Source organism: Anolis sagrei, chromosome 11 (assembly GCF_037176765.1).
Source record: "Anolis sagrei isolate rAnoSag1 chromosome 11, rAnoSag1.mat, whole genome shotgun sequence".
NCBI classification, from domain to species: domain Eukaryota; kingdom Metazoa; phylum Chordata; class Lepidosauria; order Squamata; family Dactyloidae; genus Anolis; species Anolis sagrei.
In genome coordinates this window covers 18,493,692-18,507,813 of record NC_090031.1, presented here as the reverse complement: position 1 = coordinate 18,507,813, position 14,122 = coordinate 18,493,692, and the positions used below count along the sequence as shown (strand labels likewise).

The window sequence follows — 14,122 nt, the reverse complement described above, 5'->3', positions numbered from 1 at the left end:
TCATGGCTGGAATCACTAGGTTCTTGTGGGTTTTTTCGGGCTATAGAGCCATGTTCTAGAGGCATTTCTCCTGACGTTTCACCTGCATCTATGGCAAGCATCCTCAGAGGTAGTGAGGTCTGTTGGAATTAGGACAATGGGTTTATATATCTGTGGAATGGCTGGGGTGGGGCAAGGAGCTCTTCTCTGCTGCAGTTAGGTGTGAATATTTCAACTGACCACCTTCATTAGCATTTGAAGGCCTGCCTGAGCCTGGGAAAATCTCTTGCTGGGAGGTGTTAATCTGTGCCTGGTTGTTTCCTCTCTGTTGTTTTGCTGTTGTAATTTTAGAGTTTTTTTAATACTGGTAGCCAGATTTTGTTCATTTTCATGGTCTCCTCCTTTCTGTTGAAATTGTCCACATGCTTGTGGATTTCAATGGCTTCTCTGTGTAGTCTGACATGGTGGTTGTGAGAGTGGTCCAGCATTTCTGTGTTCTCAAATAATATGCTGTGTCCAGGTTGGTTCATCAGGTGCTCTGCTATGGCTGACTTCTCTGGCTGAAGTAGTCTGCAGTGCCTTTCATGTTCCAGCAAGAGATTTTCCCAGGCTCAGGCAGGCCTTCAAATGCTAATGAAGGTGATCAGCTAAACATTCACACCTAACTGCAGCAGGGAAGAGCTCCTTGTCCCACCCCAGCCATTCCACAGATATATAAACCCATTGTCCTAATTCCAACAGACCTCACTACCTCTGAGGATGCTTGCCATAGATGCAGGCGAAAGGTCAGGAGAAATGTCTCTAGAACATGGCCCTATAGCCCGAAAAAACCCACAAGAACCTAAATGTAATATAATTTGCCTGGTTGTCCTGACACAACAAATAAATAAATCCAGTCTGGTGTCCTTGCCCTTAGCAAACTATAAGTTACTATCTCTAATTGGGGGGGGGGGGGGGGGGAGAGTCATGTTCGACTTCACTGTGGCCTCAGGCCCATTGTCCTTAACTGTGAGTCGTTTGTAAGTCAAATGTTTGTAACTCGGGGGCTGCCTGCCTGTGTATATATAATACATATATATATAATACTAATAATATATAGTATAACATTCCTTGGGTCCTCTTCCTTTTGTTCGTTTCCTGAAGAGAGATCAGGTCAAGCCTTCTTCTGGGCTTCCAGGCGGTCAGGCAGGCTTCTCTACGCGAGCTAGGCCGCGTCGCCGTGGCAACGTGGTGGGCGTGGCCCGCGCCGAGCCCCCTCAGGCCCCGCCCACTTCCCAGCCTTGTTTATTCCTCCGCCGAGCTCCTTCCCGAGCGCCCTCTCGCAGTCACGTGACCTCTCCTGGAAGGCCGGATCTTTTTTCTTCTCTCCCTCCGCCTCTACCCATCACGGGATCTTCCTCAAGGGATATCCTTCCGCCACCTCAGGCCATGCCCTACGTGATGGCACCCTGGAGGAGTGGGCGAGGCGGCGCTTTGCGGGAGCGGGGGAGGCGTGGGCTTTGAGGCCAGCGAGAGGAAGGAGGCCCGGCGGAGGAGGGGGGAAAGCGAGGGACTCTTTGTCGGTGGGCGGGGCCTCGCGGAGGGATCTCCTTGCGAGGCTGCGAGAGGCGGTGGCAGGGCCAAGATGGCGGCGCCCTGTGGGCTGGGAGGGCCCTGAGAGGCAGGCCAGCGCCGGGAAGCAGGCCCCGCAGGAGGAAGAGGAAGCGGAAGCGGAAGAGGAGCAGGGCGACGGTGAGAAGGAGAAAGAGGCAGGCAGGAAGGGAAGGATGGAAGGGAAGAAGGGAAAGAGCCCACCTGCTCTCCGAAGGGAATTGGGGGAGGGGAACATCACAACAACAACCTCATATGAATAAGAGTCAGCATCTAACAGTCATATCATAATGTGGACAACAAGTTAAACAGGAGCCAGGAATGTCATGCAGCAGCAAAAAAAATCCAGTGGGATTTTTGCCTCATATATAGGTTGATCCAACCCCTTAGAGGAGTTTCATACACTATCTTATATTGTTTTATTATATACTCCATTTATTATATACTCCATTGACAACTGGAAAATAGAGGGAGAAATCGTGGAGGCCGTGACAGACTTTGTATTTCTAGGTGCAAAGATTACTGCAGACGCAGACTGTGGCCAGGAAATCAGAAGACGCTTCCTTCTTGGGAGGAGAGCAATGTCCAGTCTCGATAAAATCTGCTCTGGCCAGAGCGAAGACAGAAGGGAGCAGAAGACACTTCCATCTTGTCTTTACTAATAATATAATATAGTATATTGTATATACATATAATATTTATAATATTATAATGTAATACAATATAATACTAGTAATAATAATTTAATATTATGATTATAATTATATATTTACATTACATGTAATATTACAATATAACGGTATAGTGCAATATAGTAATATATACTGATATTGTACTATGCTAATAATATAATATATTGTATGAAAATATATATTGTAAGCTGCTCTGAGTCCCCTTCGGGCTGAGAAGAGTGGCATATAAATGCCGCAAATAAATAAATAAATAGTAAAGAGAAGAGACATCACACTGGCAACAAAGATCCGCCTAGTCAAAGCCATGATATTCCCTGTAGTCACCTACGGATGTGAGAGCTGGACCTTAGGGAAGGCTGAGTGAAGGAAGATAGATGCTTTTGAACTCTGGTGTTGGAGGAAAGTTCTGAGAGTGCCTTGGACTGCGAGAAGATCCAACCAGTCCATCCTCCAGGAAATAAAGCCCGACTGCTCATTGGAGGGAAGGATACTAGAGACAAAGTTGAAGTACTTTGGCCACATCATGAGGAGACAGGAAAGCCTAGAGAGGACAATGATGCTGGGGAAAGTGGAAGACAAAAGGAAGAGGGGCCGACCAAGGGCAAGATGGATGGATGACATCCTTGAAGTGACTGGACTGACCTTGAAGGAGCTGGGGGTGGTGATGGCCGACAGGGAGCTCTGGCGTGGGCTGGTCCATGAGGTCACGAAGAGTCAGAGACGACTGAATGAATGAACAACAAATATACTCCATTTATTACATATTATATTTATAATTTAATATATTATATATTATTATAATATTATTATAATTAAACTTTATTTGTACCCCGCTAGCATCTCCCGAAGGATTCGATGCGGCTTACACAGGCCGAGGCCTCAACACACAACATACAAACTAAGCAAATCAAACAATTAAAAACAGATAAACAGGATAAAGCAAATAAACAACAGGCAAAAGCAATACACTAAAACACAATAAAAACTGGGCCAGGCCAAAGTAATGGGTACAAGAATTAAAAGTGCTGATGTGACAGGAGGTGTATATGAGGTTTCTAGGGCAAATGCAATGTGCAGCAGTCATTGGTTCTGATAAGGTGCTTTTGGGACTTGGTAGAGGAGATTTTTTTATTACCTGCCTCTCCTAATGGCTCAAGGTGAGGTACAGCAAAGCAAAAAACATATGAACATGACATATAAATAAATTACATAGATAAAAACCACAAAAATTAAAAAAAAAGTTGCCCCAAACACAAATACAAAATTGACATGTAGTAGCAATCGAATGTAAATCAAAACTCATGGTTGAAAGTGGATGGGTACTAGTATTATTATTAGTATTGACATTATTATTAGATATTACAAGGAGCCCCCAGTGGCGCAGTGGGTTAAATCCCTGTGCCAGCAGGACTGAAGATCGACAGGTCGCAGGTTCGAATCCGGGGAGAGGTGGATGAGCTCCCTCTATCAACTCCAGCTCCTCATGCGGGGACATGAGAGAAGCCTCCCACAAGGATGATAAAAACATCAAATCATGTGGGCGTCCCTTGGGCAACGTCCTTGCAGACGGCCAATTCTCTCACACCAGAAGCAACATGCAGTTTCTCAAGTTGCTCCTGACATGGCAAAAAAAAAAAAAGATATTACTGTTATGTATTGTTGAAGGTTTTCATGGCTGGAATCATTGGGTTGTTGTAGGTTTTTTCAGGCCATATGGCCATGTTCTGAAGGCATTTTCTCCTGATGTTTCGCCTGCATCTATGGCAAACATCCTCAAATGTAGTGAGGTCTGTTGGAACTAGTTCCAATAGACCTTGTTCCAACAGACCTCACTACCTCTGAGGATGCTTGCCATAGATGCAGGCGAAACGTCAGGAGAAAATGCCTTTAGAACATGGCCATATAGCCCGAAAAAACTTACAACAACCCTATTACTGTTATATTTATATCTCACTTTTATCTTATTAAAGATAAGAGAGGTAGTTAATAAAATTATTATTATTATTATTACTATTATTAGGATAATGCTTAATTTATTACTGACTCTCTTATGTACGGTGTTCCCTCACTTATCGCTTGTGTTACGTTCCAGGACCACCCGCGACAAGTGAAAATCCTTGAAGTAGAGACACTATATTTATTTTAATATTTATACATTATTTCAGTAGTTATACACTATTTGAAGTCTTTATAAACACTCTGCACACACTTATACACAACATAACCCTCTATGTTGTTCACGTAATCCTCGGTTCCGGCCTTATCTGCAGAGGCAGCCTCTCCATACAGACAAACACTCTTAAATCCATATTGAAAAACCGCGAAAAAGTGAGTCCACGAAAGTGAAGCAGCGAGGGGCCACTGTATATTATAATATCTCGATTGAGAGTCAAAGTGGCTTATGATATTTAAACCCGTGTGCTTTAAGTTTGATGTAAGCCAGCTTTTGGAGGAAATGCAAGTGTCTTCCTTTTCCCTTTCCAGTTCTGCCATCATGAAAAGGGTCGGATTGATAGGAGAGACAACAGAGAGCCTGCTTCTCAGCAAAGCAGGTAAAGGCTTCCTATTTTTCTCTGTGGTGGAATTATTTTCAAGCGCTTCTTGGTGTTAAACAGCCTCTGTCCTAAACAATCCTTACGGTGTTTTGTCCTAAAATGTCAGGACTAATGAAAGCATTAATGGGAGCATTTCTTTGCATTATTGTATTGTCCATGCTTTATTTTAATTGCTTGTATTGTTGTTATTGCTTGTTTTCCTCTTTTTTTTCAATTTTTTTATTGTAGCTTTAACATATTTGGTATTTAAACATTCTTATACTTATCACTTTCCATTAACAATTGTACAGAACATGTATGTCTTGATACCTATAATATTTCATTCTCCTGCTTCATTACACCCAATCACCCAGTGCTAACCCTTCACCCCCGACCAGCCAATTACAATACTTATTTCCAAAAATCAGTTGTTTCTATTACAGGTTTGGTCCCCTTACCTTCTATATATACATATTCTATCAATTTCCCCCAAATCTTCCCAAAATCATCTTTTTTGATAATCCTCTTTTAACCTTAATGTTTCCTGTCAGTTTATCGTTTATTGCGATGTCCCAAATCTACCTATACCACTCTTCCAATTGGCACTCCCCTCCTTCTTTCCATTTTTTAGCTATTAATAATCTTGTTGCTGTTACCAGATTGGCAATTAATTCTTTTAGTTCTTTTGGTATTTTAACATTGTCAATAAATGACAGCAGTGCTATCTCTGGTGTTCCTGTTATCTCTATTTGGGTGATTCTTCTTATTTCTTGAAATACATTTTCCCAAAATTTTTGAACATATTTGCAAGACCACCACATGTGTATATATGTGCCATATATATGTTGTTATTGCTTGTATTGTTGTATTTGGGCTCGGCCTCATGTAAGCCACACCGAGTCCCTTGGGGAGATGATAGCGGGGTACAAATAAAGTGTTTTTTTTTATTATTATTCTTACTAGAAGGAGCAGAAGACCTTCTGGGCAGATAGAGCCAGTCAACATCACTGCGAGGATGTAGTGAATTATGAATGGTCATGATAATAATAATAATAATAATAATAGAGGCTGGATGTGGGAGCTTTAATTGTGCTCTTCCTCCATTTATTTATTTATTTATCGTGTCATCAGCAACCATTGTATTACAATTCTAACAGAGCAAAACAAACACAGAGATTAAAAAAGAAAAAGAAAGAAAAAAAAACCACACAGATTTTGCAAATTTGGTATTTGGTTAAATGTCCTTTGACCAGTATCTGGCCACTTGGAGTGCCTCTGGGGTTGCCGCAAGAAGGTCCTCCATTGTGCATGTGGCAGGGCTCAGGGTGCATTGCAGCAGGTGGTCAGTGGTTTGTTCTTCTCCGCACTCGCATGCCGAGGATTCCACCCTGTAGCCCCATTTCTTAAGATTGGCTCTGCATCTCGTGGTGCCAGAGCGCAGTCTGTTCAGCACCTTCCAAGTCGCCCAGTCTTCTGAGTGCCCAGGGGGGAGTCTCTCATCTGGTATCACCCATGAATTGAGGTGTTGGGTTTTGGCCTGCCACTTTTGGACTCTCGCTTGCTGGGGTGTTCCAGCGAGTGTCTCTGTAGATCTAAGAAAACTATGTCTTGATTTAAGTCGTTGACGTGCTGGCTGATACCCAAACAGGGGATGAGCTGGAGATGTCTCTGCCTTGGTCCTTTCACTATTGGCTGCTACTTCCCAGCGGATGTCAGGTGGTGCAATACCGGCTAAGCAGTGTAATTTCTCCATAAGAGGATTGTACTGGATGATTGTGTTTTTCCTGTATAGTGGTAAAAGGGGTTGGACTATTTGGTCTCTTCCAACTCTAGAATTCTGTTGTTGTTGTTGATGATGTTGTTGTTGTTATGGAGGCTGGATGGGTCTCTGTTGGGGGAGCTTTGATGGTTCTCTTCCTCCATCATGTGAAAAGGGGGTTGGACTGGATGGTTATGCTTTTTCAGCATGGCAGCAGAAGGGGGTTGGTCTGTGGTCTCTCCCAACTAGGATTCTGTGAATGGCTGACTTGGATCTAGGATGCAGTTCTCAATCCCTGCAAACGACATGGGATCCTCTTCCTGTCTTGTGTTGCAATGGCAGGAAGAGGGCGGTGACCCTGGAATGGTAGACAACAGTGGCACTGGTCCAGTGCACTGGGAGTGAGCCAGGCTGGGTTTTGGCTGCTGTCCTTCGGCCTTGGCTTTGGCCTTAAAAAACTGTCCCGGATTGCTTTCTGCTGTTTGTAGAAAGCAAAGGCAAGGTTTTCGTTACCAGGGTTCAAGGAGAACCGAGGTATCTGACTTGAAATGTGGCCCATATTTTCTACAGATACCTGGGCTGTTCTGGCCAGCTTGTAATACAGGCCGTTTATTAATTAAAATATTAATAAATATTATTCATATTTTATTATTATATTTTATTATTATTAGATTTATTATACTATAATTTTTAAACATACAGGCAGTCCCCGAGATACAAAATTCTGACTTACAAATGACTCCTAGTTCAGAAAGGGGCTGAGTCAACAGGAAGAGCCTGGGGCATCCTGAGGCACAGTGGTGAAGGCCTGCCTCCCTGGCCTCCGCAGACACCAGAAGTGTGGTGGACAGGGAGGCAGGCCTTCCCCACCATCCCTCAGGCCACCGCACTTCCCAGGTCCATAGACACCGGAAGTGCGGCGGCCTGAGGCATGGCGGGGAAGGCCTGCCTCCCTGGCCTCTGAAGATCCCGGCAGAGCGGCAGCCTGAGGGGTGGCGAGGAAGATCCCGGAAGGAACAGCCGCACAACTGCTCCTGTCGTGGAAGGGCAAGGGGAGCCGGTGGAGGGAATTCCGGCCCGCACAGCAATAAACATTTTAGATTTAATATTAATATTTTCAAAACCCCGCAACACAGTGAGTCCGCGTAAAGTCAAACCACGAAGTCACAGGGGAACATGTGAGGTTCTCTGAGAACATCCCAACCCCTGCATGTTTCCAGTTTTCTATTCCTGGACTGCAACTCCCAGCAATAGATAAGATAGATAGATTAGATAGAGATAGGTAGGTAGGTAGGTAGGTAGAAAGGTCAGGAAGACTGCTGGGAGTTGCAGTCCAAGAATAGGGAGGAAAGGAGAGAACGAGGAAAGAAAAGATGGGGGGATAGAAGGGAATAAGAAGAGAAGGAAGGAATGAGAGAAAAAGAAAAAAGGGAAGGAAGGAAGGAAAGAGGAGAGAGGGAGGGAAGGTTGGCCACAGCAACGTATGGCAGGTACAGCTAGTCTTCTATATAAATAAAAATGTAATGTTCGTTTGTGGGATTAACATAACTCAAAAACCACTGGACGAATTGACACCAAATTTGGACACAAAACACCTATCGGGCCGGCGAGTGACCATCACTCATAAAAACACTGGAAAACACAGTGGAAGAGACTTAAAAAGCAAAAGAAATGCATTACAATAAATGTGCAAAACCACATATATACACCCACATAAACACATATGTACACACACAAAACACATATACACAGACTGGGCCACAGCAACACGTGGCAGGGGACGGACTAGTTCTAAAAAAAAAAGCAAAAAGCTGCTACAGTGCATGAGCAAAAATGACTCCCCCTGGCAAACAAAACACATGCTAGCATATCCACACTCTCTTCCATACTACAGCTCCCAGCATCCCCTCGACCAGGCCTTTTAGGAGAGGAGGATGATCCAAATGCACGGCTTCCAAGATGCAAGCTTTCTTCGCCTTGGATTTCTCTGAGAGCATCCTAATCCCTGCATATTTCCAATTTCCTATTCCTGGACTGTAACTCCCAGCAATAGATAAGATAGCTATATTAGATAGAGATAGGTAGGTAGGTAGAGAGATCAGGAGGACTGCTGGGAGTTCCAGTCTAAGAATAGGGAGAGAAGGAAGAAAGGGGAAGGGAAAGAAAAAGTGTGGGGGGGGGGGGGAGGAAGGGAAAAGAAGGAAGGAAAGAAAGATAAAATGAAAGAAAAAAAGGGATGGATGGAGGGAGGGAGGGAGGGAGGGAGGGAGGGATGGAAGGTTGGCCACAGCAACCCGTGGAGGATAGTGCTAGTAAGGAGATAAAGCTGATAATAAATCTTCCAGGAGTGGATTTCCCTTCTCTCCTCTCACTTCCTTTGGTCTCAGCCCCATTGTTCTTAAGTAAGTTTGCAAGTTGGATTTTCGTAACTCAGGAACTGCCTATATATCTATCTTATATAAATGCTCTGTGCATAATGAGTACCTTAAAAGCAAAAGAATCAATGAACGAACTCACACCAAATTTGGCAACAAAACATCTCACAACACAAGGAGTGACCATCACTCAAAAATTATGATTTTGTCATTTGGAGCTGCAGTTGCTGGGATTTATAGTTCACCTACAATCAAAGAGCATTCTGAACTCCATCAAACGATGGAATTGAACCAAACATCACACAGAACTCCCATGACCAAAAGAAAATACTGGAAGGATTTGATGGGCATTGACCTTGAGTTTTGGAATTGTAGTTCACCTACATCCAGAGAGCACTGTGGACTCAAACAATGATGGATCTGGACCAAACTTGGCACAGATACTCAATATGCCCAAGTGTGAACACTGGTGGAGTTTGGGGGAAATAGACATTGACATTTGGGAGTTGTAGTTGCTGGGATTTATAGTTCACCTACAATCAAAGAGCATTCTGAACCCCACAAATGACAGAATTGGGGCAAACTTCCCACACAGAACTCCCATATTTAAGGCCATCCAATCCAACTCCCTTCATCAGGGTAAGAAAACGTAGTCAAAGTCCTCCTGACAAAGAGCCATCCAGCCATAGATATACATAGATAGATGGATAGATGATCGATAAATAGATAGATATTATTCACACACAGAGAGATATAGTATCATAGATTTGAAAGGGACCCCTAAAGAAGGGCAATTATATGTTGCATGTCCCAGAGTAGGCAAACCAGACACTCTCCACATCAACACTGACAAAGAAACAACAAGAAATACTGTTTACCCACAAGCATAAAGAAATTACATATATTAGAAACCAACACTTTCTCATTACTTTATTTTCCAGATCAACAGACTGGGCCACAGCAATGTGTGGCAGGGGACAGCTAGTACATATATATAATTTTAAATTGCTCAACTTTCATGTTGTCTCAGCCTCGTTCTGAACTAGGAGTCATTTGTAAGTCAGATCTGTAACTCAGGAACTGCCAGTATATAAAATAATAATGTAATAATATATAACAATAACATAGTAATACATTATTCTAAAATAATGTATAAATATTAAAATTAATACAGCGTCCCTATTTTGTGGATTTTCACTTATTGCGGTAGGCTCTGGAATGGAACACACGCGATAAGTGAGGGAAGATTGTATTAATGGAGAGAAAAAGTGGAATATAAATAGATGTCATCATAATAATAGTAAATAGCAGGATTGCAAGCTGGTCCATGAACGACCATCTTCTGATGGTTGCCCTGAAGCAGCCACCACTACAATGTGTTTCCAAAGGTTTCCTTACAATTAGTGTCCAAAAACCCCAAAGTGCCCACTGTCTGTCTGTTCTGCGCTCACCCATCTGGCCTTTCCCTCAGCTTGACAGGCGCACCCATGGGGGTCCGGTAAGAGCTGCGCCTGGGGGGGCCGCCGTCGCACGTAGAAGGAGGGGCCAAGATGACCCAGCAGGGGAACGTGGGCGACCTTCTCGCCATGCTGGACTCCCCCGTCCTGGCCGTCCTGGAGGACATCACGGCCGCCTTTACAGAGAACCTCAACTCAGGTGAGTGCCTTTCTCCCTCCTCAAAGGACCTGCCAATCAAGTCTGCACATGGGACCAAAATGAGAGGAGGGAGAGCTCATGCTCCAGGGAACAGGGTCAGAGATGAGAGAACAGATTGGCTAAAATTGGCACAAGGAATTTCCACAACGAGAAACATAAGATACAACACTTTTAGGCAGAAAAATGAAATGTGCAGATTCAGAATGGGTAACACTTGGCTCGACAACAGAAATTCACGTGAAAGAAATCTTGGGTTCTACTGGAACACAAGCCCAACATGAGCCAAGAGTGTGATGCCGCAGCTAAAAAAGCCAATGGGATTTTAGGCTGCATCAAAAGGAGTTGAGTGGCCAGATCGAGGGAAGAACATGTGGTGCCTCTCTGTTTGGATTTGCTCAGATGTCTTCACCTATTGGCTCTAAGCTGAAAGGTGTCCAGAGGTAAAGGGCAACTAGAAGGATCAGAGACCATTAATCCCTATGAGGAGCGTCTTAAAGACCTCAGTGTTGTATGTCAGCCTGTTCAGCCTGTGATTGTGTCTCATGCTGATGTTCATGATGGGCCTGGGGATGAGTGTTTGCTTGGGCCTGAGTTAAGTACAGAAGAGATGCCTGACCTATTTCAGGAAGATGCCGAAGGCCACATTCCTGGGAGAGACCTTTCACTGCTCTTCTCAGAGCTACTATCTGAAAATGATGCTGAGATTGATTTGCCAGGTGTAGGGGCTAATGAGGGTGAAGTTAGTGAAACCTTGGATAGAAAGCAAAGTTTTAGTAAACAGAGGCAAAGCTTTCAGAGGCTGAGGTGATCACTTCATCTACTGAAAAAGAAAGATATTTATTTATTTACGACATTTACGACATTTATATACCGCCCTTCTCACCCTGAAGGGGACTCAAAGCGGCTTACAAGTTATATGTAAATACAATACATTATATTATTAGCATAGCACAATATTAGTACCATACATTCCCATATTGTAATATACCATTGTATTGTAATATTATTAGTAATGTAATATGAAATATATAATTATTATATTGTATTATTATATTTTATTACATTATAACATTATTATCAATATTATATGTGTCGGAACCCAGAAGCCTTAAAGAGCCAGACACAATAATGTAATCAAAGCAACAGTTTATTAAATCAAAACAAACAGAACTCAGAGACACTTGCTTCAGTGCTGCTGGTCAAAACTCAAAGTTTGCAGCAGTTTGCAGCTTGGAAAACGAACTTGGAAAATAAACCGGATTAAACAGGCAAAAAATCCGGATTAAACAAGAGTTCTAGCAAAATGCACCTAAATCACACAGTTCAAAGATAACGCATAAACAAAAAGCCGTGAAGAGAAGTTGTTGTCGAAAAGCAGTCCAAAGTTGAAGAAGTCCCAGTAGAAGATACCAAAGTCCAAAAAGCAGCGTTGTCATCAGGAACAGTCCATGGTAAAGGAGAGAGGAGATCCGCACTTACGAGAATCCAAGCCGGTCAGCACACAAAGAACACAGCAACCTGCAGTTCCAAGGACACAAGCCCAACAAGAGAAGCGGCAGCAACAGGACCCAAAGCATGTAACCAACACTTTGCCTACTGCAAAGTTCCATTCTTCCAGTGCCTTCATTTATGTTTGACATATATTCTGTGGTGCTTAAGAACAGAGGCGTACCTGCTCTGGGATACGACACTCAGTCTGTTTAACCTGCAGAAGAGAAGGTTGAGAGATGAGAGCCATGCATAAATATGTGAAAGGATGCCATAATGAAGAGTGAGCAGGCTTCCTTTCTGCTGCCCTGGAGACTGAATGACTGTGTTGTGACAGGATGCGTGTCTCAAAACCATGTTACTGTGAAAAGCTCTGTTTTAGACTGTATCCTGCTGCTTAAACTTCCATTGTATTTTCTCTCTCTCGTTTTGGTGGACGTGCTGCCCTGACAGACCGCGGGCCCGTGCTTGTCAATGCCTTGGTGGATTACTACTTGGAAACCAGTTCCCAGCAAGCCTTGCACATCCTGTCCACACTGCAGGAACCCCACGACAAGGTGAGACATACTCAAGGCTGTTTTGGGCCTCCTGTTGGTTCTATGCCTTCTTGGGTTTTTTGTGTGTGTGTGTCACGAGTTGCCTTCTCTTATTTATTTATTTACGACATTTATAAATAAAGGGTGGCTTATAAATGTCTCACCCCAAAGGGGACTCAGAGCGGCTTACAAGATATATATATACATACAATATATTATATTATTAGCATAGTTCTATATCAGCATTAAATATTACTATAGTGTACTATACCATTATATTGCAATATTATTAGTAATATTACATGTAATGTAAATATAGAATTATAATATATTACTATTAGTGTTAGTATTATATTGCATTACATTATAATATTATAAATATTATATGTATATACAATATATTATTGTACATTTTATTATAATATATTATTAGCATAACATTGGAGACAAAGTGGAACTGTCCCTTGGTCCCTTCTCTCTTCACCCTGGCCCAGAGCGGCAGTTGGTGCTAAAGGGACGGGTCCCCAACTGATGACATATGCAGGCGACAAGATGGAACTGTCCCTTGGCCCCCTCTCTCTTCACTTCTCTTCTTCTCCCCACAGCACCTTCTGGATAAAATCAACGAATACATGAGCAAGCCAAGCACCCGCCTCTCCACCCTCTCCCTCCTGGGCCATGTGATCCGGCGACAGCCATCTTGGAAACACAAGCTCTCCCAAGCGCCGGTCCTGCTTTCTCTGCTCAAATGTCTCAAGGTAGGCTCTGGTGCTTCCCGGTTGTGATTTTCATTGCTGTGGCACTCGACGGAGGCCATGCTGTTTGATTGACAGATTTGGACATCATCTGCAGAGTGACAGATTTGGACATCATCTGCATACAGATAACACCTTACTCTGAAACTCCGGATACTCTCCCCCAGCGGCTTCATGTAGATGTTAAATAACATTGGGGACAGTACTGAACCCTGAGGGACTTCAGAAGACAATGGTTGTGGAGTCGAACAGGTGTCACCCAGTAACACCCTCTGAGACCGACCCTCCAGGAAAGACCGGAGCCACTGCAGAACAGTACCTCCAAGTTCCATTTCTGCGAGGTGTCCCAGAAAGAAACCGTGGTCAACGGTATCAAAGGCCGCTGAGAGGTCCATCAGAACTAACAGGGACACACTGCCCCTGTCTAGCTCTCGGCGTAGATCATCTACTAAGGCGACCAAGGTTGTTTCAGTGCCATGTCCCGGCCTAAAGCCAGACTGTGCCGGATCTAGATAATCAGTGTCTACCAGGAACCCCTGGAGTTGCGAAGCCACCACACGTTCCATGACTTTTCCAAAGTAGGGAAGATTGGAGACTGGCCGAAAGTTGACAAATTGAGTTGGGTCCAGTGATGGTTTTTTTCAACAGTGGTTTTATAACAGCCTTTTTTAGGCTGGCTGGAATGTTGCCGTCCTGTAAGGAGGCATTAACCACCACCTTAGTGCAACTTTGTCCGCAAAGAACCAAGCAAATGCTTC

General features: G+C 43.6%; 1 protein-coding gene across 1 annotated transcript in view; it reads left to right on the top strand.

The window, feature by feature from the left end:
- Positions 1-1,567: 1,567 nt before the first annotated feature.
- Positions 1,568-14,122, top strand: part of TSC1 (TSC complex subunit 1) — a 68,798-nt gene continuing 56,243 nt past the window's right edge. Inside the window, exons 1-5 of the mRNA XM_067471982.1 lie at positions 1,568-1,710; positions 4,746-4,813; positions 10,401-10,585; positions 12,527-12,630; positions 13,215-13,367. Of these exons, the coding sequence (XP_067328083.1) occupies positions 10,480-10,585; positions 12,527-12,630; positions 13,215-13,367 (363 nt within the window). The 5' untranslated portion in view covers positions 1,568-1,710; positions 4,746-4,813; positions 10,401-10,479. The remainder of the gene's footprint in view (positions 1,711-4,745; positions 4,814-10,400; positions 10,586-12,526; positions 12,631-13,214; positions 13,368-14,122) is intronic.